General features: G+C 38.6%; 1 protein-coding gene across 1 annotated transcript in view; it reads right to left on the bottom strand.

The window, feature by feature from the left end:
- MYO7B (myosin VIIB) overlaps nucleotides 1-27857 on the bottom strand; it is an 82811-nt gene that overhangs the window by 13626 nt on the left and 41328 nt on the right. Inside the window, exons 19-38 of the mRNA XM_018563501.1 lie at nucleotides 26110-26204; nucleotides 25319-25403; nucleotides 24934-25152; nucleotides 24708-24836; nucleotides 24411-24611; nucleotides 23304-23474; nucleotides 21812-21895; nucleotides 21560-21687; nucleotides 20112-20238; nucleotides 17467-17586; nucleotides 15950-16123; nucleotides 14794-15021; nucleotides 14253-14417; nucleotides 10441-10558; nucleotides 9993-10119; nucleotides 7659-7852; nucleotides 3967-4148; nucleotides 2053-2177; nucleotides 1782-1944; nucleotides 243-391 (exon numbers count right to left, since the gene is read on the bottom strand). Coding sequence (XP_018419003.1) covers nucleotides 243-391; nucleotides 1782-1944; nucleotides 2053-2177; nucleotides 3967-4148; nucleotides 7659-7852; nucleotides 9993-10119; nucleotides 10441-10558; nucleotides 14253-14417; nucleotides 14794-15021; nucleotides 15950-16123; nucleotides 17467-17586; nucleotides 20112-20238; nucleotides 21560-21687; nucleotides 21812-21895; nucleotides 23304-23474; nucleotides 24411-24611; nucleotides 24708-24836; nucleotides 24934-25152; nucleotides 25319-25403; nucleotides 26110-26204 — 2984 coding nt within the window. The remainder of the gene's footprint in view (nucleotides 1-242; nucleotides 392-1781; nucleotides 1945-2052; nucleotides 2178-3966; nucleotides 4149-7658; nucleotides 7853-9992; nucleotides 10120-10440; nucleotides 10559-14252; nucleotides 14418-14793; nucleotides 15022-15949; nucleotides 16124-17466; nucleotides 17587-20111; nucleotides 20239-21559; nucleotides 21688-21811; nucleotides 21896-23303; nucleotides 23475-24410; nucleotides 24612-24707; nucleotides 24837-24933; nucleotides 25153-25318; nucleotides 25404-26109; nucleotides 26205-27857) is intronic.

Here is a 27857-nt window from a genome sequence, read left to right as displayed (position 1 = left end):
CTCACCAAAATATATCCCAAGGCCCTCATGCCAGTCACGTTACTTTATAAATGAAAGCCCCATGCATACAATTAATATTAAAGGGAAAAGACCTTGGTTCCTTATTTTTTTCGTATCTTGGCACCTATAAATGTCTCCTTCAATTAAACCTAAGCTATTTGTATTTCTTTTCGCTCATTTACTAATGTAGTCCTATATCTATACAACAATGTACTTTTTTTTCATTAAAATATATTTATTACCTGTTGTTGTTTCCTGTCATTTGCTTTAATATCTGGCAATAGATTTCATCTCTTAGAGCTTCCTCATTTATGGGTCCTGAGAAGATCTGATCTGTGAGTTCAACTAGGGAGCGAGACTGCTTTGATGGATAGTCACCCATGTATTTCATAATAGGTAAAACATGTTAAGGTTTAATAAAGTGCAATAAACAGCATGTAGTAAAAGGTTTAAAAATGTTAACGTTAAAGCCAGTGTGTGTCACTGTGGCACACAGCAGATTCAGCGATCCTATACATACAGTATATGTATTTATATATAAGTTCTTCATGCAGTCCAAGTTCCACCAAGTCAACCAGTGGATGGAATAATAATCTTATAATAACACTGGTCATGCACCATATAACATGCAAATGTTTAGTGCTGGATGGACCTCACTTGTATCCAGAAAGTTGGTACATACAGGAGTTAATGCAGGGAAAGGGGCTGCTGAGGTTAAGATAAAGGGGGTACCCAAAGATGGAAACATGCCATACTGCTGCAATTCACCAGTTTGCTGCTTCAGACAATTGTCCACAATAACCCATCCAAGAATGGCACATCTTCTTTTCTGCAAAAATGGTGCAAGACCTGCAGACTCATATACTTCAATAACTGTGCCTGTATCACAATCTCAGCAGGTACACATAATTAGGGTCACATTCTTGCAGAGGTCTTACTATGTGGTATATCAGATTATGTGTATGCAATGTCTCTCTACAGGGCTCTATTGTGGGTGAGATGGGCAAACACGATGTCAGTGGATGACGTAATTTACTATTAAGAATGGCAATTCTGGTGGCAGAACAGTTTTGCAGAAATGACCATATTTTTGAAACTCTGCGGGTCACTTTTCTGATGGTGAATTTAATCACACAGAGGGAGAAAATATAAATTAATAATTTATCTAATTACATAATGGTCTTAATGCCAAGTTTTAAATGCTGCTATAACCTTACTTGGGCTGTCACAAATTTGCTTAAAGACAGATTAAAGGACGAAATTACATTGTCAAAATTTGCTTACTGCACACCTCTGCTTTTATTTCCTTGACTTATATAAAATTAGCTTAATTGTTTCACTGACCTTTACTTGTGTTTCCTCATCTGAATCTCATTTTAAACCTGCTTCAGGAGTACTGTACAACTGATTACTTTTTGACTGATTTACAAATGTACAATACAAACGCTGCCATTGCTGGCCTACTTTGGAAAATTATAGTATTGGCTGTTTGGGCTTCAATACTTCCAACTTACTGACTTGGAACAGGATTGCAGCAAATGAAATTCAGGATCCATGATCTCTGTACATGTCCCAAGTCAGTGAGATAAAATGTATAGAAGTCAAGTCATCAACATGAAAACAAGGCAAACAGCAATTATGAGGGGGAGAAGGTTGGTCTTCCCCAAAGGCAGATTGCAAGGGCAATCTACATATTTCTTTTATTACAGGTTTTCAATAGGTTCAACTGAAGTAATGTTCTGGGTCCTTTATATGAGTACCAGTCTGGTGCATTAGGAAAGGATATCAGTAAAGGCTTGGCACGCATAATCCTGTAGATCAGGTATATCACACACCCTCTTGAGCAGAGGCTGTCTGAGGGGCTCCCTGGAGTAAGCCCAGAGTTGAGTCTTGCCTCGCGATCTCTGGAGGAAAGCCCTGGAAACAGACTCTGGCTCGGGAGGCCTGCAGAGCATACATAATGTCACCATTAATCATTTACATACATATATAGCACTATGATATCATATGGTATGAAGATGCTGTGTTTCTTCGTTGGTGTTATTTTTATACCTGAAATACTGCATAGCAAATTCCTCCAGCGTGTATGGCTTTACCTCTTCTGCCTCGCCAAAGTCGTCAACCTGAGTATTAACAAATTCTGACTTACGCTGTTCAGGAGACATTGCAATCAGTCGCTGAAACAGAAAATGGGAAAATACATTTTTGAGTATATGTACAATTTATAACAGGTAAAGAAAACATAGAACTGCCATTATAAAATCAAAACACAACATGACACAATATCCAGGTTAGTTTATTTTATATCCTCTGTTTTACATATATAACCTGCTGGTTACCAAAATGCAGAAAAAATAATACTTATCTGCAACTGAGCATGTCTGTTTCTTCTGAGAGTAGACACCACTATTGATGGCTCAAGAATGGAATATCGAGGGCAAATCAACTGATTTTTTTTCTAAAAATTGATTGGTCAGAAGGGTGTCTGCAGAGTGTCCAAATACATACAAACACTTGCCATTCCAACCATAAGTGAGCAAAATGGTTGATGATCATCTCTTGTCTATGAACACATATCTTGTTAATATTGACTCAGATATTTCAACTAATCCAACGAATGACAACAAAAGTGTTTCTTAATGCTCATTTGTAATGCCAATTTCATTCTACTCTTTTAGTGTGACCATAGTTAGAAATACAAGTCAATGTCTTCTATTTCTTAAAACAGAGAGTTTGACAATGGCTAGTAACAATTTAAATTTGGTTGCACCATGACAAGTTTCTCAATGCTATTATGCAGGTGCATAAAAAAGTACTAATAGAAAGTAAATAACAGCATATTGTGCATATGTCATTCATAAAGGTTTGCTCTATTCAGTCACAATTGTGCATTTAACATAAACCATTTAGTAGTGTTGTTCTGAGTCAGAAATTAAAATTATTGAAGCCAAAGGGCTAGCATGATAGCCAGCCAATTAGCATTTTCAAAAGGAGAGAGCAACAATGGTAGTCTCCATGTTTCTATTATGTCAGGTTTTCTTTCAACTGATTTAGAGGATACAGCCTATCTGATAATTGGCTCTAATTTTCATCCTTGTTTTCACCATGATCACATGGTCACTCGCTAGGCCCTTAGAATGGATCCTCATCTTCTGCATGATCCTGAATCCAAGTCATTATACACTATCTTCTGTTCAGCACATAATCATATGGTAAGATGCTGTAGATTGGCCCCAGAAGCCCAGTGACAAACTCAATAAATCTGGCTGCACTGCGTTTTTATACAACAATGATAAAAGGACTTTCTAACTTTAGTACAGCTGCAGTGTTTATTGGACACCGTTAATAGTTCACTGTTTACCTTTGTTTGTTGGTTGAAGCTGCTTTTTAGGAATGTGCCACTAAGTAAACATAATTCTACACATCCATATGTTAACTGAAAATTATATTTATAATTTTAAAAGTCCCGGATCTCATTTTAGAGCAGGATCCTCATATGGGACACATTTCAGGGTATTCAATAAAGTAAAACTCAAACACAAAGAGAAGTAGGCAACACCTAGACCCCCCAAGACCACACCACCAGAGGTGTCCCATCACTGAACCCACCCCATCAGAAGAGTTCACCACCATTGTGCCCTGTGCCAGTCAGTTGCGCTCCTTTTTTCCTTCTCTGTTTGACTTCATACAGTTAGACACCTCGGTCTAATAAGACAAGGAGTCGCACACCGGCCTTAACACATCACACCACCCTTAACACATCACACAACCCTAGGAGTGCGCTAACATATTAGACTTCATTTTTCTAACTTTCAACACCTACTACCGAGAGTTCATCTTTCAATAATCTGATTTCAGCAAGAAATCTTGCTGAATGCTATTGATCACAACACATCATCAGTTGCCCACACAGGTTCATTAAACAAGCACATTTGTTTTATATAGAAAGGTTGTGCAAAAGCTTACTATTATTTCAGGGGTGGGTTTGCTAAGGCTTGGTACAATATGGATAGCATCCAAAGGCACAGCCCCACTATTGCCAGTTCTCTCATTCTTGGCATAGGTCCAGTTGAACCCTGATTGGAATTCTGGACTCTTGTTAAGCAGCAGCAGATCTCCACTCCGAAAACTCAAAAGCTCAGGTTCATCTAGAAAAATAATGGTATATGTGTTATTCTTAATGGAATGTGTTAGAGCAGGCTGATTTTATAGGCTGATAGTAGTTAATTAGAACAATAAAAGAATAAAATGCTATCTCTTTGTGGACATTCTGCGTCCTCTTTCATCATCAAAACGTATGCATGTGTCTGATGGAAAATTACTCTCCAATAAGTAAGATGGTCAACAATATAGATACTGCCACTAGCAGTTTTGACCATTGTGTACATAGGACCCCATGCATGGCAGCGTCTCAGAGGGAATCCTTGTTTCAAATATATGTATATATGGCTACATGGTGAAAGATGTCAGGTGTCACTACAAAAATTCCAGTAAAGGAGAAATACTAAAGATGTAGATTTTGAGAAACACCTATAGTCTATAATTTGTGATGGAATAATGACAGTTGTTACTTTTTGTATACAAGACTACATATGGAAAATTACATAACTGTATTATCAGTTGTTCTACCATAGGTCTGAGACCATCCAACATCCCCAAAAAAGGCAGGGCTTTTTTGGTTGGTCAGCACATGCCACATGATTACAGCCTTGCTACTAAACCATCGTCAGCTTGTGACCCGCCTTTTTTTCAGTGACAACTGTCAAAGGGGAGAGTTCCCTCAATTAGGAGAGAAATCCTGTTACATCCTGTTGTGTCTTTAATAAATGGAGATAGGGGAAAACTTCCCAATGGGACTAAAATTATGGAAAAAACTGGCTGGTTTTTATCCATTTCCTAATTTATCCAAAACAAAAATAAAATGTTCGTACTTACCATAAAATCTTTTTCCTGAAGTTCATTGAGGGACACAGGAATTCAATAAGTATGAAATATTTGGGTTATACTGCCGCCTACAGGAGGCTAGGACACTGGCAAACATAAAATGTCAAAGCCAGCCATATATAATCTCCCCACAGTTTTGTGAGCAAGCAGTGCATAGGGCTAATAACACAAAGAGATGGGACCTGTGTTCCTTAATGGACTTCACAAAAAAGATTTTATGGTAAGTGCAAAAATCTTATTTTCTTTATCATTCCTTAAAGGACACATACATTCAGTAATTCTAAAACAGTTAGGATGTCCAAAAGCAGCCCAACTGAGGAGTGGGCAACAGCAACTGAGAGGTCCAACAGATGTGGAGATCATTGCACAAAGGAATCAACACCTGGATCTACCTACCAGCATGTCTTTTGAGTGTGGGAGGAACCCACACAAGCACAGTGAGAACATGCAAACTCTATGCAAATGGTATTCTGGCAGAGATTCCTCATGAAGTAACCAATGGTTGGAAGGGAATCAACCACAAGATTTGTAGAAACTGAAGGGTACTAAATTGAATCCTCCTAAAGGAGAAGATAGAGTGATAAACAACACCTGCACAAGGGTAGGCAGGGATAAGGGTATATCATAACCCAGATTGGAGCGCAAGAATTCCAGGAGCAGAAGGAAGAGAAAGCTTTCTTGAAAGAAAACACCTGGGGTGCACCTGTGGAGTAATAGACCCACCCCTGAAGGGAGTAGCATCCTCTACCATGGAGCAAGCAAGGAGTAGCTATTCTACTGCTACTACTAGGAACTTTGTACTGATTGAGGATAGGAGAGAGGGAGGAATCTGTAGAGACTTACCATGAAGACCAGAGTTCAGATGCAGAAGGAAAAAAAACAGTATCTGCCAATTAATCGGTCCCATGAAGGCCTCCGAATTTATAATATCTTCCACAGGAAAAATCTACAACATGGTCCAATTGAGTCCTGTCTTCTGACCATCTATGAGAATACAGGACAGTCCAGCAATTGATACTTCCCTCCAAGCAAAAAAAAAAGCACTCAAGTACTGATCTCTCACCATTCAAATAGAAATAATCTGTTGAGTCGATTCTAAAGGTAGACCCTGATTCTAGGAAAAACAGTGAAGTCATGAACAACACACTCAGCACTATTCAGTGTAAAAAGCAAGTCAGACCTGTGGCAGGGAAAATTCTGTAACCTTTCTGAAGAAGAAGGTTGTGATGTCCAGCAAAGGTTATGTCAAATCACAAACCCAAAGAGTTTCCTGACAATTCAAGAACTGCCTGTTCCATGGAAGCAGACACATGGGCCAGAGAAGAAAATACATCCATCAGAGGAGTCCTCTGGGGGTGGGAATAAGGGGGGGGGGGCATTCCATCCCTTACTAGAGACCAGCAATCAGTGTCCAAAACATAATGGTCCAAAGAGACCGTTTTGGTGTCTTGGTCAGAGACCAGACTCCTTAACATAGATGGAAGGGTGAAAAATATCAAGTACCACAAGGGGTGAAATCATATGTGAAGGACATATGTGAAGGACAAGGACAAGAGGAGTATGAGTCCCAGTGGACAAAACAGGTTCCTAACAAGGCAGGATTCAGAGGTTTCAGGATATGATAAACCCAGCCAAAACTATGATCTATACAGTGGGTGTAACGCAAAGGTCTTTGGCTGTTCTAAAAAACATTAAGCCTGGAACTGCAAACTGATCCTCTAAATACAGGGTAGCATGTGCTGCATCAGCCAGATTAGGAACGACTGTCCCAGGTTATGAGCTACCTTGTTAAACTGAGTCATCTTCAAGCAGCTTAAAAACAGCCTTTCAACTCTGAATCAGAGATGGAAAGCAGGGGCCTCTGACACATTTTGATTTGAAGGCCCAGAAGAGTAAGAGCTAAACTCTGCCAGGGATTGTGCAGTAATGCTCTTAGTGCCTCTGAGAGTATACTGCTGTGCTAATATTTGGGCATAAACAGACAAAAAGTCTACAATGGACATAGAGGTCCTTGTGGACATTGGGGAAGCTTTGACCTCACATGACAGTACTGAAGAAGACCCCAATGAGGATGATTTATAATAATAAGGGTCCCAGGTTCTAGACTGTAGACATTGGTTCCTTTCGGTAATACTGGACAAATGCAGCCAGAACTAGTGGGAAAGTATGGGCTGAGGTCACTCGTAGCAGTGGCACTGTTTTCAGTGCATCCTTGAGAACACATGTTGCACAGTATAGTAGAGAATAACTAGGCCCAAAGTAAGACAAGGACTTGCATACTCAAAGACCCATGCAGCTGATGCTGTTGAGGGTCATAGGCGGCCAGAGCTGACCAAGTTGATGTTTGCAAGCAGTTGAAAGAGACCAGAGGCTGATGATCCACGTGGTGCTTCAGCAGCAGGAGCAGCAAAAGGATAAAAAAAAGAATAAAAGGCTAGCACAAAAAATATAGTTCAACTTTTTTTTTCAGCTAAAGAAAAAGTAACCAAGCTTCTAGTCTACAAGCAAGAAAACGAGGCATGACTTTTAGAAACAGAATTATACGAGTGCTGGCTTAAATGTTTTTCTTATTTGCCAGTGTCCAAACATCCAGTAGTTGGCAATATAGCCTGACAAATTTATAATGACTGAATTCCTGTGTCCCTCAATGGGCGATACAGACATTTTAATATAGATGTTCCTTGTTTTCACAAAGCAGGGACATTGGCTCACACCTGTTTTGTTGTTTTTCTCAGTTGCTGTTTGGAAGCTGTCCTGCAGGGCCACTGCATATACAGATCTGCTCTTCAGGCCATCCACAAAGTAAAGAAGCAGCTTAGAGATGTCTTCACTGTTCTGTGATGTTAGGACAAATTGTTCTCCACGAACTGTATTTAAAACACAGCACTGACCAAACTCCTTTGCAGCCCTAAAACAAAATTACAAAATATGTCTTATGATGTCACAAGAGTTCTTCACAAAGGTAACTGAGCCCTAATGTCTTTTCTCCAAGTCTGTTCTAACCATATCTATCTATTAAATCTGTTAACTACACTGACTTATTTCCAATATTAATATAAAACAAAGCAGGACACATTAAGGGCCCATGCATGCCATAGCATTACTCTAAATGCACAGCACATTGTTACTGCACCGCACACCCAATGGTACTGTTCGCCAGGTGTGTTTTGCAGTAGCACGTGTTGCGCTGCACTGCAATGCATGGCTGCCGGAAGGTTGTTGGGATGCCAGTCAAATGAATGGCAACGCACCTAATGTATGGAATCACATGCAAGATGGACTGTGCAATGACATGCGCTAAATGCACAGTACCGTGTGTTTAATGCAAAGCTATGGTGTGAATAGGCCCTTAAATTGACATAGCCATGTAAGACTGCATTTCCAAGTGAATTACCTCACTTTTCTTTGCCACCACTAATCAATATAGCATGGTCTGCCTGCCCCAGCCTATTGATTGGACTAAAAAGGTGCATCAATGTACAAGAATCCAAGATCACTTTGCTTTCTTGTACTGTTAGTAAGTTCCCTGTGTCAGAGACAGTTCTCTGAAAATGACGATGAAAATTGATTGTGCATTTTTATTTAGGACAGAAAGGCATATCCAGGGACATTTCAAATGGCTCACAGACCATAAATAGAGAGTGCTAGGTAGAAAAACAGCAGATAACAATAAAATATATATACTTTATGTAGGAAAACAAGGTACTGCAGGAATTGTAACACAAAATGGCAAACAGGCATGCATGTTAATATAGCCGGCACTTAAGCATGATGACATACTGTATAAAGGATACAAGGAGCATAGCCAGGCAAGCCTAAGTGTAGAGGGTGAAAATGTAATGTATTAGATGATAGTTAAAATGTACCATGGAAAATGTAAGGTTTTGGGAAGTTTAGGGACAAGAACATGGGTTAAGCCAGGGAAAGGCAGCTGTTGGTATCTATCATGTCCAGGAAGGTTCATAAAAGGAAAGCATGGGTAGCGTGAAGGTGAGATAGAGGGGCAATATGCACTGCTAGACAGTATTACTTTTTAGAAAATTGCCAGCATGTAGACTTTTATTTCAGAAGGGACTGTGTATGTATTTTCTGTCATAAAAGCTTCTGCCTTATCTGCTAGAAATGTACTTCTGGGTGTACACTGAACAGAGCATGGCTAGCTCAGTGTACATTCTCAGCATGCTTTGGGTGTCGGGGTGAAATAGCTCCTGTGCACATGAGTTACATCATCCCAGGTAAACCAAGGCAGCTGAAGGCAAAAAACCCGGAAGAAGACCGTGCATTAATGTCAGTGATGGCTGGAAATATGCTGTGCATACTTGCACATTATGGCAAAAGCCCACCCTCCACAACACCGACTTTGGTTCAGCTTTAAAAATAAACCTATAATCCACTTTTAACATTTAAAACTAAATATTAGCCTAGGAGCAGGCACCACTATTACGTTTTTAGCCAGGAAAGCCTCTGTTGTGTGTCTTTGGACTTCAATTCTATACATTTTGGGCTAAGCACTGCCCAACTGCCACCTCCCTCTTTAATGAAAATACAGTAGTGGAATTAAGGGCTTATCCCAGAATTTAAAGAGTTCATGTCACCAGTATCAATGAGGAGCCAAATTAGTGCAATAGCAGTTTACATACACATGCATTCCCTACGTGTAAAGTTGTATTTTTAATTTTATTTCATTACCTTTTTTTTTTTTTAAAAGCCCTTATGTGATAGCATTGGGAGGGGATGGGCTCTCTTTATGGAGACATCAGGAGTTTATTAGTCCCTTCATGTCTCCCCTGCTCTCCAATACAGACGACTAAGCACAGATACAGCTGCCCAGATTCCTTGTACTCAAATGCCCTCCACCTGCTCTAAAAAAATGACACCAAGATCATGGCTGCAGCCTTGGCATAACCACTGCAAGATCCGAATGGACAGGTATGTCCTCTGGTTCTAAATATATAACTTTTGGTGAACTGTCTTTTTAATGAACTTCAAGAGAATAACAATTCTAAAACAAAAACCAAAGAGTATATCACTACTCCGTCTGAATTCACCTTTTAGTATGGACGCCAATTAACTCAGGAAAAGAAAGATCCAGCAGCTTCTTCTCAGTTTCATCTAGAAAACTGACCCCCTTCCAGTGTATTGCAACAATGAAATGGTTCCTGTTGATACTAGGGCCTGCAAGAGATGGTTGAGATGAATAAACATGACTACTGTAGATACATAATGTTGGTTATGTGTTTAGATGAAGTACTGAGATCTTGAGGAATGCTGAATTAAGTTTTACTGGCTTAAGAGAATATTACATCAGAATATGGCATTGTGAAGAAAACATATATAGAAAAACATCCTGTGTATCATAGATAAGCATGCATATAGATAGACTAACATTGTACTACAGTGCCATCTACAGCTCAAAAGACATAACATCATATGCTGCTGCATTTCCAACACATAACAGTTATAATATAAATTGCACATAATAGTAGTCTATCTTACCTGAAAACTTGGATGCTTCAAAGAACTTTGAAAACAACAGAGGCCACTGGAGCCATGAGTAATCCACTACCGTTTCCATTACTTTTGGTACTGGAGTCTTATTTGTCACAAACTGAGCCTGTAATACATAAACATATATTGGAAGACCATTAGATCCTTGCCAATATATTATACTTCCTACAATATGACTATTGTAGGGAGTCAGTAGCCATTCTTCAAGAAAAGCACCTTATGTACTCCTCCAGCCACCTCCAATTATCTCACCATTGCGTAAGCTCAACTTCAGCCAAAATTTCTGTGTTAGTTTTGGATAGAATAGGAACTTTTTTAATGTTGTCTGTGTACCTCTCTGCCTGTCTATTTGATGGTTGTAATAGAGAGCATGTGATAAGTGTCAGGAAGGAGAGTGGTACAAACACTCAGCGATCAGTTTGTAAGTAATTGAGGACATTTATGTTGACTATATCCTCAATTATGAATGAACGGGAAGTGATCTACATCAGCTCCTGTTCATTCATGATTGTGGATATAGTAAACATACTCTGTCCTCATGTTATGAATGAACGGGAACACTAATAGAGGATTTCTATTCATTTATAACAGGGGCTGCAGAAAAAGAGATTGAGGACTCCGTGTCCTCAATCTCTTTTTCTATTTTAAAAGGGAAATATCAGGGGTCTGTCTAGACCCCTGATATTTCCCCGAAGCCCCTAAAAGTAAAGTAACATTTTTTTAAAAATAAAAATAAATATAACAATGTTTTAAAAGTTTATAAAAAAATAAATATTTAAAAAATTTGAAAAAGTTAAAATAAAACATTTTTTGGTTTCGGGCCTAACATTTAATTTCGGTTTTGTTTCGGTTCTGAAATTTTCATTTCTGTGCACCTCTAGTAGAATAGGAAGGTTTACTTCTCTCAGAATTGTATTGCTGTACGTGTGCCCATAAGGCAGATTTCCCTTCACTTCCTGTCCTGATGGAACTTAGATTAGCAATTAGACAGAACTAGAAATGTAGGGGAAGGAAGGGGAAATATATCTATAATAAGGAAAAATGTTGCCGACGTTCTAACATTTAACCAGGTCTAGCAAAAGTTGAACTTAAACCAAATTCCCAGATTCCAAAGCGCATGTAATAGGTGCTGCTCTAGGTTGGCCCACTTGGATCTGCTGACAGGGTGCATAGCCAGGTAACGTCATGAGCTCTTAGCCCTGTCGCTGTCAAACGGAGACTCTCCGTTTGACAGCGACAGGGCTGAGAGCTTATCTGTGTCCTCGGTCCGTCCATTCGGCCAGTGGCTCAGGGCTCTGTGGGGTCTCACCAGGGCTCTTTGGGGGTCTTACTGGGGCTCTGTGGGGTCTCACCAGCCTGGTTAAACCCCACAGAACCCTGGTGAGACCCCACAGGCCTGAGCGGGGCCTCATGTTTAGGTTTCGCCTAAGGCCTCGCAAACTCTAGAGCCGCCTCTGCTCCCATATCTGTTGAATATCGGTGTATAATCTAATCTTTAATTCATCAATCAGCATACATTGTATGTCTCAGAAAAAATCTCACGCATACTTGTGCTTAATCATATTTTAACCATATTATGTGACCACAGCATAGCCATTTATAGGAAAACACCCCTACCAAAAACTCCTCCCCACCTATGGGTGTTAACCCACAAGATGCCACAACTGCACACAAAATAAGTAAGTCCTCTATACAATCAACATCTCTGTGATCACATAAGCAATAAATGTGCAATGACCCTTTCACATCCAATGTGCCTGGATGCGCCAACCAACATACACTAAACGCACAGATACAAAAAAAACACAATACAACCCTATGCAAACGCTACTGCTCTTTCCACACACCCACTGTGCGTCTTTCGTGTGAATGGGCCCCAATTTATTATATAACATAAACTTAAGATCACTACTTAGTGTAATATCCAGACCACTTTATAAGTTAACAAGAAAAAGTTCCATATAGACTATTACTGACTTATGACGTGTAATATACCTCCCATAATCATCAATATTATATTACTATATTAATTAATTAATTCAAAATCATTGGTAAAAAAAACAAAACCCAATTAAGATTCAATCCTAAGGGGATTCTAGTGCTCATCATAAATATCCCAAAAAACTCTCTTTTACACATCCCCTCCTCTTTTATGCGGTATAACCTTTTTTATAATCTGAATTTTCAAACAAGTGTGTTGTCCTTTATATATCTCATTAAAGTTATTTATGTAATAAAATATTTATGTAATAAAAAAACACCATGTAAGTGATCATTTAATCGATCCCTCACCCTCATAATATATCTTTATCTCCCTATTACTTTCCTCACCTTCTCATACTCTAAACTAATTTCTGTAGAAAAAAACTCACCCTGTTCTTTGTGCTTTCTTCTTTTTCTGTTTATGTACTAATTACATCCTATCTTTATACCTAACTATCTGGTATGCTCTTTCAGTCACCCCCTAGCAAGAAATGTATGTTGCATACTTTCTGCAACATATTTAAAACCGCTATCATTGCTACCTATCCTTCATATTCTAGTGAATTGTCCCACGGGTATTCCTCTGATAACATGTATAGGTGTCCAGAATCTGCTCTAAGCAAATAATTTCCTATCTTAGATGTCCTACATAGTACAAAAAAACATTTGTAGGTTTCCTATATAGTTCATAAAACACTTGTGTATCCACTGCAAATACATTCACATCCAAAAAAAGTAATATAATGTCCATGCATAACTCCCTTAAAAGCCAAATTCAATTAATTAAACATAAAGCAAATAAACAAATTTGATAAAAGTGAGTTATTTATATCATAACAATAGGAGATGAGTGATTAGAATACAGAAAATTGGGAAGAAAGTTGAGAGTTTATAGCTATGTACTCACAAAGATCTTTGGTGGCACAGCGCCTTAACTATAACAGCATGATAGCTGCAGGTGTATAATAGCCTAGGACAGAAGAATTTAGTGCCACAGTGAGCAGGCAACAACAAATGAAACATAGAGACTGAGGGGGCAACTGTCATGGTATCCCCAGGCATCCCCTGAGCCTGAGTGGGCCTTACTGCCAGGAAAAAAAGATCAACATGGTTCTCCTGATGTTAGACCTTACCACATAAGAAAAGATGACCACTCTCAGAGATTTCTTGAATGCATTAAACCACCTTACATTGTGAACAACCCACTTGGTCACAAATTCCACTAGACAAATTCTGACCTGTTATATTTCCCTGCCAGGTACTGTGCAAGTGTAGTGAGAGACATGGAACTCTTATTGGCAGTCTAGCACCTGACTTAGAATCTTAGAGGGTATGTCTACACAGTCTGGTTCTTAGGCAAGCAGAAAGAATTGGCAGTCTACAGTCAGAAGTGACCTAACACCGAGATAAGGTGGACAGAAGAGTGGACACGGTAGAGTAGAAAACGTGGAGGGAAAATGACACATACAGAGTGGGTGGAATAAAGAGAGGTTAGATTAATATGGAAGTTGACAACAAAGAGGGGTATAGTTTTAGAAGAATTTGGCTTGAAAAAATTTAATGGTGGACAGTAGGGTAAATCTGAAGCAGAGGCAATCGGGAGGCAGCATCACCAAGCAGAAAGGGGTCACAAATAGACAACATCAGAGGATTGACCCTGGAAACGTTTTTCCTTTCTGGTTATGCTTTTCAATCACTCTTTCAATTTTTGCTTACATACATTTTACCCTGTTGGACTTTGGGGATTAACATCACCACCAACATATAACCAGATAAAAAGAAAATGTAACTAAAACATATCTTGCCAAGAGCATTACCTTAGCATGTGTTTCTTTTAACAAATTTGCCCAGTGAGTGCCTTTATTAGCCAGTTGCTTTGATGGTACGCAGTCTTTCACAGCATTTTTTATCATTTCATCCTTCAAGATTACCCCATATGTAAGATAGTAGTGTTTAGACAACAGCTCTGCCATGTCTTCTTCCTGCAAGAAACAGCTGAGTTGGTTTACAGTGGCAATTTCATGGTATCAAAAATAAGAAACCTGCCCTGCGCGGGGGGGGGGGGGGGGGGATAGAAAAAATGCAGAAAACAAATCACAGAAAGAGAAACATGGTAGACACAAACTAATCTGTTTTAATTATAAAAATGAGATGTGTCCCATTCACAGCTAAGGCCGTCAGGTATCCTGGTATCCAGAGTGACTATGTAGAACACCTCTCTCCTGCTTAACAGAGAGACATGCTCCCCCGCCAAACCAGGGAATTTTAGATTTGGATGAATAATACCCATTCGTCTGTGTTTTCATCACACACAAATTTGTTTTTTTAATTAAAAAATAACTGTTTATCAGAGCCCACCTTCTCACAGTGATATTCTCCAAAACACAGGCCACGTATAACCTGGTTATAGATTAGCTCGGTACTCTTGGGATCCTCTGAAGAGTTATGCCATGGTGTGAAAATCTCCTTACGGAAAAACAGGCGCCAAGGTGCATGTTTCTCTTGGTCGCCCTGGTCTCTGGCTAGCTGCTCACACTGAGATATACCATCCATGATGTGCTCTGACCCACTCCCCAGTGACCAAACCTGAAACAGAGAAAAGATCATGGTAAGGTCATGTTGAAGACTCATTTACTGCATTAACTATAAACCTCTGTACTTACTAGATAGCTGCATCAGCAAAATGAAACCAACATCTGAGTGTGGAATGAATCTCATTACTCATTACTATAAAAAGAAATAAAAATGTGGCACAAAACCACCGAAGGCAATCGGAAAACCAAGGCAGAAAATATGAAATCAAGTTTATCTTCTATTAATAGATATTGAAAAGGATTTAACTATTAACAATGGCCCTGTCTATGCTTTATTTAATCTGTGCATTAAAGGAGTCCTCCAAGTATTTGCACTAGTATGTTTTGATGCAGGATAGTTGCAAACCTTAAAAACCAACTCCAGGCACCATGCTTTTTCTACATTTTCAGTTATTATTTGCTCTTTTACTTTAAAGTGAAAAATAATGTTATTATTATCCTGCAAGCTTCTTTAACCTGCACCTCATACCCTGTCTGGAAAGTACAGCTCCTACTGTACTTCTTGGCAATTCCCGACATCACCAATGCTTGTGTTACAGATAACAGTTCTGGTGTTGTATCGCCTCCACTATCTCTGCTTTGCCGTTCACGAAGCACGGCCCGTAATGACAATACAATAAAGGCACTTTAGAGGAAGAGGGCAAAAAGAGACTGAAGCTATGGAAAAACATAGTTCCTGGAGTTGGGCTTTAACTATTAGGAAGCTTGTTAGAAACTAAAATAAATGAGTCATACATGTTTCAATGAGTACATTTATTTTAATACTCCAATATGAACAAGATGTATCCCAGCAGAGGAACAAACATTTGAATTTACAGCTCTTCTCCTAAATCATCCTTCAGCAGTTTCAGCACAGACTACTTGGCTTTGTGTGCAGTGTGACAGTCATAATGTATATTATACTAAAGCTTTTAATGCACCTTATCATAAATTGATATGTAAATGGAGAATCCAAAAGTATCCGTCAGCTTTAGCTCCTGGGAAATGCTCCTGCAGACCTCCTTGGCATTGGTCGCAGAATCTGATTGGATGACTACAGTTTCTCCATTCATGATTTTGATAGGTATTTCTAGAGATGCTGCTCCCTTCATTTGCTGTACGAGATGGAAATATAATAATGAGGAATTTGCCATACACAACAAAATAAGAAGTAAAACCTTGTGAAGCCAACCATAAAAGAATGATTACCCCAAGTACATGACTCTTCCGTTTTAGCCCTTGTTCATAATAGAAGAACATGAAATAGATGTGATGTGATTACAGGCACACTAGGAGCCTTCACACCTGTTCATATTCATAAAGGGAGTGGGACTGCTATGACCCATATCAGAAACATCTGTCAAGTATAGGAATGCATCTACACAACAGAGTATCTACTGCAAAAGAAGTAGGGGGTGGCCCTTGGGTTCTTATCAATAATAATAAAAAAATATGAACAATAAAATGTTTTCACATACAATCATAAGCAAACAGACTAGGCCAGTGGTGGCCAACTTAATAGAGATATCAGGAGCCTCAATTATGGCTGCAGAGTAGCCATAGGAGATCATCAGAGACTGTGGACATGCTACCAGTGTTGATGGAGATTAGGGACTTGTTGTAGGAGACAGTTAGACATATGTTGCAAAAGATATAATTAGCATTACAACACATTTACAAATCAATACTTTAATATACTATATGTGCCCCTTATAGTTCCATAACAAAAAAACTACTGTTAGCCCAGGTGGTGTTTACCACAGCACGATTCATTAACAAATTAAAAAAAAAAAAAAAAAGAGAAAATAAAATGGACTGATAATGAAAAAGTAAGATAGTGAGAAATAAATCAATCATATAATTTAAACACCAGAAGCCATTATAATAAATATTTTTTCATTGCTGGCCTAATTTCTGATTTTGGGCAGAATGGTATGAAATGAAATGAAATGGTATGGTGCAGCAGTTCTGCCAGTGCTGGTACTGTAGCACAGATTTCTTAGTGTTACATAGAAGAATTTGACTGACCTCCTCATTAGTGCAGGACCCAGCACAAAGAGAGGGAAGGAGTCCCCAGGCTATCCCTATGTCACCAAACACACACACGGCTATAGTGCAAGAAATGTCTCCACACACTGTTCCAGGTCATGCTCTGACTAGGTCAGAGTTATCACCTAGCCAGGAAAAACACTGACTTTTGGTTGCTATGGTCCCAGGGCTGCACAGTAAGTACAACAAAGTACTGCATGGGCAACAGCGGATTAGGCATTGATCAGTTAATGACTATTAGGACCTTCAAAACCACAATGTAACCAACAGTATGTAAGAATTAGCATATATAATTGGACAGGCAAGAAATAAGATGCAAGGAGATAGGAAATGCTTTGTAATTATAGCCTGCAATTACTGGCTGGCAATTATGAATGCAGATGATCAGCTAAAGCTATATGATAAATACCTGTAGCTCTAGCCAGCTGGGTGGTTCTGAACGGGCTCCATTAGCCATAACTCGAGTCAACTGTTTCATGCACACAGCACTGTGTGCTATCTGCTTTCCACGGATAAAGTTCTGCAAGTACTGTGAGAGCAGAATAGAGATGGAAGTGTCATGCTTCAACTACATTGGAGTGTGCACCAATACTACCTCAAAGAGACAAAACAATTAGAATGCCAATTTAAAACAAGTAAGAGGATGTGGGTGTGTGGAACTTCAATGTCATGCAACCAATTTACTATACTATTTGAAACTCTGTCCACTCTGCATTTGGGTAGCAGGGAGAGCAAGTTGAGGAGCAAGCTGAACTATCCATATTGGTTATTTACTCATGCTGTAGATGGACTGTTCTGTAGTTGCACAAGGTTGTTATCTCTAGTAGTGTCTGCAGCTCTTCTGTGAAATATGCAGGCTAGTAGATTTTCTCCACATACACATTCTACTGTCTTTCACTTAAAACAGTTCTTTGTATGCTGGAAAACTTAATTTTAAAGCAATAAATCATACATAGAAAAGTTCTTTGAAATGATCTGTACATTCTCCTTTTTATTCTAATCCAAAAATGGCATGTAAGGGGCAGCAAACTTTATACTGTTTATACAATTTACTGAAGCTTTTTAAAAAAATGGCTTTTCCTCTTCTGTGCCCACACTGAAACCGGTGACTTTGTTGACAGCAGTTTTTAATAAGTATTTGAGTCTCCTCCAGACTGAATCCACCAGAGTGGTACTGCTAGAACTGATCAAGTGACTACTAACACTTTTATTTGAAAGGTTATAAGTCTTTCATTATTAAAGAAGTGATCAATTACTTTTTAAGAGAAGGGTTTTGCTGCTAGTGTTCTTTGTGCAGACAGTATTGTTCTGACTTATGAGGGAATGAATAGTTTCTTTTCTTTCACACATGATGACCTTTAAATGTATTTTAATGCTATTATTGGACAGTCCTCTTTAGAAGTGCCAAACACATTTGGCACTTGCAAAAAGGAAATGTAATAAAAGTCTGGTTTGCAATGTTTAGTAGGCTAAATACAAAGGAGTCTTTATGTAATGTGTTTAGACTTTGCATATATATATGAGGATTCAAAATTAAACCAAAGTCTTGATAACCTGATAGATGTGGCTGCCTTGCCTAACATTTAATGAACTTTGGATGAAATAGAAACATGGTTAAAGTGACATTAAAGTCAAAAACATTTTCCCTCCCCCCCATGTTAATGTTAGCACTTACCTTAAATGATGTCTCTTATTCCGCTCTTCTTTTTTCCTGATGTTTTCATCTGTCCCTCCAGCGGTGCGGCAGCTCTCCGATCCAGCGCTGACTGCTCTGTCCCTCCGATCCAGTGGTGTCTGCATGCGGGTGCACGCGTCCATAGACTTACCTTGCGTCTCTGCTCGTCTCCCGGCCAAGAATCCGAACTGCGCTTGCGCCCCGCCCCAAGATCCTTTGCGGCCGCACAGCAGTTCCTGATTCTCGGCGCGGGAGTTATAGGCAAAAAAAATGGAGGGTTTAGAACCCCTTTAATGTCTATACAGCTCTGATGAGGAAATATAAACACATGTGGAGGGATAATAGTAGCTGTTGAGTTTTGGTTTATTGGGCACAATGTTGCTACCTTGTTTCGTCCTTTCCAATACTCTGCATTGTAACTCTGCACATATTAATTTTTTATTGTGATTCCTAATTAATTTGTATGTTTTTAACTTTAAGGCAAGTTGATATCCCTTTAATGGCAACTAAAAGACATCTGTAAATTACTTTTCAAAATCATAATTCAAACTACCTAGACCTTGAGTTGTTTAATTTTTAAGAACAATATGAAGCCTGGTGCAAAACAAAAAAACTGGAGTAAAATTGCAGCAGTCAACCAGAACAAGGGGTTACATCAAAGAATCTGAATCTGGTTATCTGGGAAATTACTCCACTTTCATACCAATGCTATTGCACCATTTCTTAAATTAACTTCCATGTTACACTTACAGGAATGTAATCACGTTTAATAAATTAGGGTAAACCACCAAAACAGGACTCACAGCAATAGAGCTGACCCCCGCACACCTGACATTCTAAAGAATGAAACACACTCTAGTTTTACACAGAGCTCTACAATCATTACTGTTCTTCTTATAAAGGGACAATAGACACTGCAACTGTGTTGGTAAAAGCAAAGTCGAGGGAGGGATTTGCAGGATGAGCAATTGGAGAACCTATTTTTATCTAGTATGTAACTATCCTTTGCTCCTTCTTTCATATCTTTCTGGATACCAGAGATGCAGCACTATTTACAATGTGCACTTATGCCCCAAATATTTTCTAATAGTTTATTTTTTATTTACTATCTTTAAAGGAAGAACATACAAAATCTGTCCAAAGAGATGTGGATTCCACGTTAACAAATATGCTGATGAGATGCAGCACCAGACGTCACAAGCCAAAACTAAACATACACTGGGCTAAAGTTAACATTGGTCATAAAAGGACTTTGCGATTACTATCAAAGTACATTTTAGGTTTTAGCAAAACCAAGCTTTACAGTTTTAGTGGGCAGTTACAATTTTGATACTTTTGATTGAAATTGGTTACTTGTTTCACTCCTTTAAGATGTTTACCTTGATGAACTTTTCTGTAGGTGGAAAGCAGGCCAAACAAAGAGACAGCAGGATCCAGCCACGCGCATAACTAGACTTATTGTTGTTTCCAGAGAGCTGTTTGCAGATTTGGCAGTAAATCTCATCTCTAAAATACAAGATCAACAGAAATGATTTCCCAGATCAATTTGACATCTGTGATACTGCCATCTTGTGGTCAATATACTAACACATCAGAAGCATTATAAAAAAACTGAGAACATTAAAATACTGACAGGGTTATTCACAAAAGGGTAAAGAGTTTGGAAGGAGAAGTGAGCAATCTAGGCCAAAGTGAGCTAAATTGGAGATTTTTTTCCAGTTCAGCTATTTTGTCCTAGATTGTTCACTTCTCCTGCTTTCTCCAAACTCTTCACCCTTTTGTGAATAACCCTGTGATTCCTACAGTGGGTACCTATTGAGAAATGAGGTGGCAATATTTTTTGTGGTTCAATAAAAGATAAAAAGTATACCTATAATGACACATCCAGGTTCCTTTTTGTTGTTCATGCTTTCCTATGAGTATGCAAATAATATGCAATTTTAAAAGGCATTTACTCCTGTTTTGAACATGTCTGTGACTGTAAATGTCAAAATTAAACTCAGGATGTGGCATAGAAACCAACATGCCATTTTTTTTACAGATCTCCCACTAGAGTTTACACTACATCTGTAAGAACCCTCTGGAAAAGGAGATGACGACTGTGTGTTACCTGAACTACAGAGAGTCTGTTGCCAACTTGATTTGCCCATAAGTAACCAAACATACATGTAGTTTGTTATGTGGGGACAAGCAAGAGAGTTAAAGAATGAACGTGTCTTTTGGAAATTCACAGTTTTGAATGTCTATGGTGTTACATAAGTGGGTTTGGCTGGTATGAATAAGGGGTATGTCATATGTTAATCAGCTTGTTTGCATAAATTAATAAGATGGAATATCTTGGAAGCATAAACAATCGAAGACTTTCCCCTTTGATGTTAAAGTGCCACATATACAGTATAAGCTCAGTAAACTTGGATTCTCTTTTAATCGCACACGACAGTGGTCCGGGTTCTGTTCTTCTATCAGATAATATATAACAAATTAATACTGAGTACAAATTTTTTGATAGTTGTCAGTAAATACATGCACAGCTGCTCCAGATTCTGTCTGCTTCAGTTTTGATAAATTCCCCCAAATGTGCCTTTGTATTTTGATGAAACAAGGCAAAAGATAAAAAGTACAAGCAAGTAAAAGTCTGGTTAAACAACTTAAAAAATTACTTGGATCTGATTTGAAGACCAACATAACTAACTTGAATCTTAAAGGAAGCATGAAATTGACCCCTTAATGAAGATTTTGAGTTTGGCACTTTCCGAAGCCCTGTCTCACAAACAGTTAATATAGTACAGGATATGTCACATTTTTGCTCAGTACAAATGATTATTACCGAATTTCAGGACGCAGGATTCCATTGCCAGCAATGAAATGTAGTTTCTCCAACATAGACATTGGTTTATCTATCAGAGAGCTGTCATCATCTGGTATATCTTGTCCGCTGCTCAGCTGATTTGAAACCTTTAATATGATAGACAATATAATTTAAATATTTGGTTTTGTATAGATCATACATATGGATGAGATACAGAATGAAAACTAGTAAACAATGTTATTTTCTTTTCCTTTAATATTTTATTTTTACCTGCACAGCTAATTTTGAAGATCGTTTCAGCTTCATTGAGGAAATTTCTCTGGAATATTTTCCTCTTGAGTTGCTTCTTATTGACTGTAAAAGCATACATATGAGCTCATGTTATAGGTTCAGTATCACGCAGCTTGACAGGCTCTAATAAATGTCATAGTATTCAAATTCAGAAGAGGTCAGGTAAAGGATCTGTTATCCAGAAACTAGAACTTACCAAGGCTCTAATGAGCGACAGTAAATAATTCTGCTTCATATATAGAGAACTTTACCTTTCTTATTAAAGTGGACCTAGCATAAGGTATACAGTATTTTTCATGTTAAGTGCATGCATAGTAACAGGTGTAACACTCAAAGGTAGTTATTTCCAATTATAGAGATGCTATACTCCCCCTGACAATGCCTACATCTTTTATTTTCTCCAGAAGGGTGGAGTTATCTTCATCCATTATCCAGGCATTATTATAATGTCGCTGTATATTGTAACATATTAGGAATTTACTCATGCAGACTTGTGAAGTTACTGAAAGATCCACCTAAATTTAGTTGCTGATTTATAACATATCAGTCAGCAATGCAATCTTGAAATCAAACGCAGTTTGAACAATTAATTATTTGCAGTGGTAACGATATGCTAGTTAATTATTCCATGGTCATCAGGCATGCCTTGCCACTTCGGGTGTACTGCTTAATAAGCCAATAAGGATAGCAAAGAAGTGGGGAGAAGAGAAAGGAAAGTAATGTCAAAACAAACAATAGCAGCAGGCATTTGATGCCCTGGTACAAATGAAGTCTAATGTGTGATCTTCTCTTCTTCTTTCTACTTTTCTTTTGATTGCACATGGTCAGGCAGAACTGACAGTGCATTGGACATTGATGGTGCCACTAACAGCTCATTTCAGTATAACTGGAGCATGAATTGTCCCTGTATATGCTTAAACTTATTCCGAGCAAATGCCAAAAACAGTAGTCATACTCCCCAAATCTGCATGTTAAAATAAAATGTTTTGTTATGGAGCCCAAGACCATCTTGATTTAATTTGAGGAAACCCATATCTATATACTCTATGTTAACTATGTCAACACTGACTGATGACGGCACCAATTAGTTCCTCTATATCTGGTGGTGGGAGTAACATAGGCACATCATGTTTTTTTTACAAAAGTTAATAAAAAGAAGTCTGCTTTGCATATGTGCTTAATGGGCATCTGAAAAAAAGGAGAAAAGAAGCTAAAACAGGTTTGAACAAACAGTTTAGTTTCTAATAGATTATGATGAAAAAAAGTAAACTCAACTCAAGTGTTAAAAAAATGTTCTTAATGTTTTACTTTGCATTAATAAAGTAGCACAGACATTAAAATACCTGCATCATATTACATATGAAATGGAGAACCAAGAAATGTATAGGTTTAGCCAAGATGCCTCTGCTCCTCCCAGAACCTCCTTAAAATACTAGGCAGCTACAGATCAATGAATACATTTTCAACTTACACTTTGTATATTATCCTTGATTCCAGCTTGAATTTTGTCTTTCTTGGTTAAGGTGTCATATATCTGTGTTAACACAGAGCTGCCCCGGCTTGCAGATCTGGCAGCATATAACATTGGTTCAGGAAGGTCCCCCATAAAACGTAATATAATTTTCCAAACAGCTAATGAGGCCTAAAACAGAATAAAACATACTTTTAAAAAATCTATAAGTAAGTACATGTATTTTTTAGTGTAGTTATAAAACAATCCACCTGTTGCTAACATTTACGCTTTTTTGAAACTACCATATTTTTCCGTGTATAAGACGCTACTTTTTCATTAAAATGTTTACCTAAAAATAGAGGTGCGTCTTATACATGGGGGCCGCGGTTTCGAAACTGCTGAAAGTGCTGATACCACTGCAAACTAGCCTCACGAGTGAAACTTCGGATTGCAGAGACAAGATAACAGTTCTCCTCCAATCATAAATCTTTTGTACCTGACGTCAGCTGTTGCTAGGGAGAGCGTGTAGACAGTGCCCAGAGCGGTAATGTCGGAGCATTCTGTGACCATAAAAATGTCAGAAAATGAAAAATAACCTGTGAAGCGGCTGGCTTACTCTGCAAAATTTTAACTGGATGTAATCACTTATGCAAAAGAGCATGGAAATAGAGCTGCAGAGAGACAATTTGGACCTCCTCCATTGAGTGTATGATCAGACAGTGGAGAAAATAGGAAGAACAACTCCTTAAGATGCCCAAAAAGAAGAAGGCCTTGAGAGGAAAACCAGCAAAATGGCCAAACTTGGAGCAGAGGCTTAAGACTTGGATTTCTTGCCAGAAACCAGTGATGCAACAGAGGCTGAATAAAGTGATTGGCTCAGAGGTAAGTGTGATGCATAATATCATTTAAAATATTGATTTCTGAATTTTGGGTCAGAAAAGTTGGGGGCGTCTTATACATAGGGGCGTCTTATAGACGGAAAAATACGGTAGTAGCCAGCAATTTAAAAAAAATAGTCTGGTTCATCCTACAGCTTCCTTGCTCTTTAACATGTTGAACTAGAGGAATAGAGGGCTTTGAAGAGAGTCGATTGAAAGGGAGAGATGTGAAAACTGTAACCAGTACCAGAACATCGCCTTGGTCGTCATGATATAGAAGTGGCTGGTGTAACGCCTTTCGAATATGGCTGTCTGTTGCTGAGCCCTGAAAGTAGGTTGCACCAAATTTGGGAAAAGTGAAATCTGCCAGGTGGTCGATGCCTCTCCCCATTTTAAGAGGCAGTGAATCTAGGTCTGTCTCTACTAAAAACTTTGGGGAATCCATGTCCTAGAAGAAAAAAGAAGTTGGTTATTTATTTTGTTTTGATACCAAATGTGTTTGTATTCTACAACACAGTCCTTCCTAAACTGTATTGGTACCTACATCCTCAGGCAAAAAGCCAAAGACTTGCTCCACCATGGCCAGGTTTTCTTCCTCTTGGGATTGAAACATTTCCCTCTGCTTCATCCTCTTTTGTTCTTGCATATTCAGTTCTTGCAGGTTTATGATCTCCTGTCACGAATAAAAAGACATAATGAACAACAACAGAACACATAACACCAAAAGGACAGCTGGATCATGGCTTGTTATATAAACTGATTATACTTACATTGTTCTTTTGCTTCTGGTAATTCATACGAGCCAGCATACCCCTAGTGTAAGTCTGGATAACCAATGCTGCCTTCTTTTCCCGAGCACGCTTCTGTCGTAGGAGATAACCTCTACATCTTGCCTGTAGTTTTGTAATGATGAACTGAGATTTTCGATACTGCAGACGAAGCTGTCTACTTCTCACCAGTGCTTGCAGCCTCTGGAAACCATGTCGCATCTGAGGCAAAAGGAAGTGAGCAGTGAAAACGTCTAAACAGCAGGTGAATATTTCCACTCCCAAGTGAATTCCACATTAACATCTTATTTAAACCAACATGCTGACTTAGGTGCTGCACAAAAGGACAACAGTTAGATGACCAATATTTATACATTACAATTATTACCTTCAGATATGTTTTCCTGCAATGAAATCCCCTCCACATTGCCTGAATCTTCACTGCAGCCTTTCTCTGTCTAAGAAACCTTTTTCTGCAATGTAAGATAATAGGAAGGTCAAATATCCAAATTAGACTGCAAAAACCCAACAGGAAATGATGAGCATTCTCCTCAGCCTAACTAATGCAATAGTACAATATATTAAGTAGGTTCTAATGATCGAGGAAAGCAGAGATTGTTCCTGGTTCAGACCTGTTGAACTTTGATGGTGAGAAAGCGTATTAAATGATGAGGAGGCGTATATTAGATCCTAATATTTTAAATTCTTCAATGTTTGTGACTTTTAGACCCACCACACACAAAAAAAATAGTTTTTTTCACATTTAGGGTTGTCATTGTTTTTTATTGCATATTATTCAATACATTTAATTTAGATGCCAATATGGCTGAGCAGTTCTTCTTTAAGATCTTTCAAAGTTCAAGTTTTAAGAGATCTTGCCTATTCATTTAATCAAAAACATCAAATATTGCATATTCCCATGCTTCCATAATAGAATGTTAAGAACAGAGTAAGCCTTTCAGACAATTTTCACTTGCATCATTAAATGGAACTGTTATTTTTAGCCACTGAGAATCATCAGTTGCTCATGGAACCGTTGATACTCTAGTATATGTTATATTGGCTAGTTAGCTTCTGATGTCATTTGGGCCATGTGAGCTTTAGATTCAAACTACATCAGTCTGAGCAGAGTCACAAGAAAGCACAACATATCCAAAAATACTAACATGCAATGTTTACCTGTCTTTATAACCTCTCAAAACCTTCTGGATAATGATAGCTTTGTTATTGAGTGCTTTTTCACGCTCCACCTCCAGTCTAGTGTCATGGAAATCCTGAACAAGATAGCAACAAACAACTTCTATATTAGTTCTAAGTTAGGAAAAAAATAGCTGGCAGAGATATATATACACATTGATTGAGCGGTAGTTCATTGTAATGGTTGTTATATGTCTGTTATACCAAAATAGGCATGTTCCCTAATGCTTTGTTACTTTGTGATTTTTTTTTACAGAAAATAAATATATAAATACGTAAAAATAACAAAGAAGCAAACTAAATTCTTTGTTCATACCATGGTATAAAAATATGACCTGTTATCTGGGTCAATAAAAAACTGCTATTTTAATTTAGTGGAATTTTTTTTTTTAGACTTGCAACTTAATAGGCATAGTAAATGTTTAATCAAAGTGTGTGTGAAAGAAACACATTTTTTTAGTTTTGAATAGAGCAGGGAACATTTAGAACCTCTGTCTTTGTTTTCTTTATTATTATTTTTATTTGCTGTCTATACAACTGTAAAAAAAGGAACTCCCTCATTTGTGAGAGATATCTTCACATCCCTGTTTTTCTTTGGCACAGGAAGTGAAAGTACACTTTTAAAAAACATTTTACATCCTTCCTTTCTATATTCAAACTTAAAAAAAAATTGGAAATACATCCTTATTAATAAAAAAAAACAAAAAACAAAAACTAATTTAGAGTTTCATTTTCACGGCACAGTTTCCCTCCCATTGAGTATAATGACTTAATTAGATTTTCTTATTGCCACTGGGGGATTCTGTCTACAGTAGAAAGTTCTCTTTCCTGTCTCTATGACCCTCAGGTCCTCACACCCCACATTCATTAACTGTCCTGCAACTCTTCCAGCTCAACGCACAGACGTATGCTTATGCTGGACAGTTGCTTTGCTGGTGTAATGTGTTGAGAAGAGATGTTACTTTGCAAGTGGTTCTGCAATGCTTAGTTCTAAAAACCACTGCCACTTCTCTTGAAACAGACACAGCATAACTGCTGCAATCTAAAATTTCTGCCCAGTTCTCCTGACAGTGGGTGCTGGCATCTTGTAATCTGTAATTAAGAGTTTTTTCAGCTGTTTATGTCAACTTTTGAACTCCTGAGCCCTGAAGATGGAGGTGAGTTTTTGAATTGGAACTTGGACCTTTTGTTTGGAACTCTCTTTATACAGTGGTACCTTGGTTCACGAACTTAATTCGTTCCATGATTCTGGTCGTGAACCAAATTGGTAGCCAACAGGTGATCAGACCGCGATCTCGACTAGAGGAAGCCACGACCACGTGTCAGAGCAGGGAAGATGGCTGCGGATGTGTTCGTCACCCAAAGCGGAGTTCGTGAACGGGAGCAAATTTTTTCCGAACGTCCTGTTCGCGACCTGAATTGTTTACGAACAGAAGCGTTCGTGAACCAAGGTACCACTGTACTTTGTACACATGGATACTCAACTCTGGGTTCCCTTTTTAACCACTTCCGGGCCGGCCATAGTAAAAACACGGTCGGCCCGGAGCTCTCTAGATCTGAGCGGGCGTCTTTAGACGTCCGCCCCCTCTGGGCGAGCGCCAGCGGGAAACGGCCGAAATGTAAAAACAGGCAGCGATGCCTGTTACCACACAAGCGATCCGACGGCTGTAGAGCCGCCGGATCGCGTGTATGGGGTACTGATCGGTCCCCCCCCCTCCGCCGTTGCCGCG

The sequence above is a fragment of the Nanorana parkeri genome, unplaced genomic scaffold, assembly GCF_000935625.1.
Source record: "Nanorana parkeri isolate BGI_ZX_2015 unplaced genomic scaffold, ASM93562v1 scaffold667, whole genome shotgun sequence".
In the NCBI taxonomy this organism is placed as follows: Eukaryota; Metazoa; Chordata; class Amphibia; order Anura; family Dicroglossidae; genus Nanorana; species Nanorana parkeri.
Note: the sequence above shows the minus strand (reverse complement) of the source record. Positions and strands in the feature narration are given on the sequence as shown.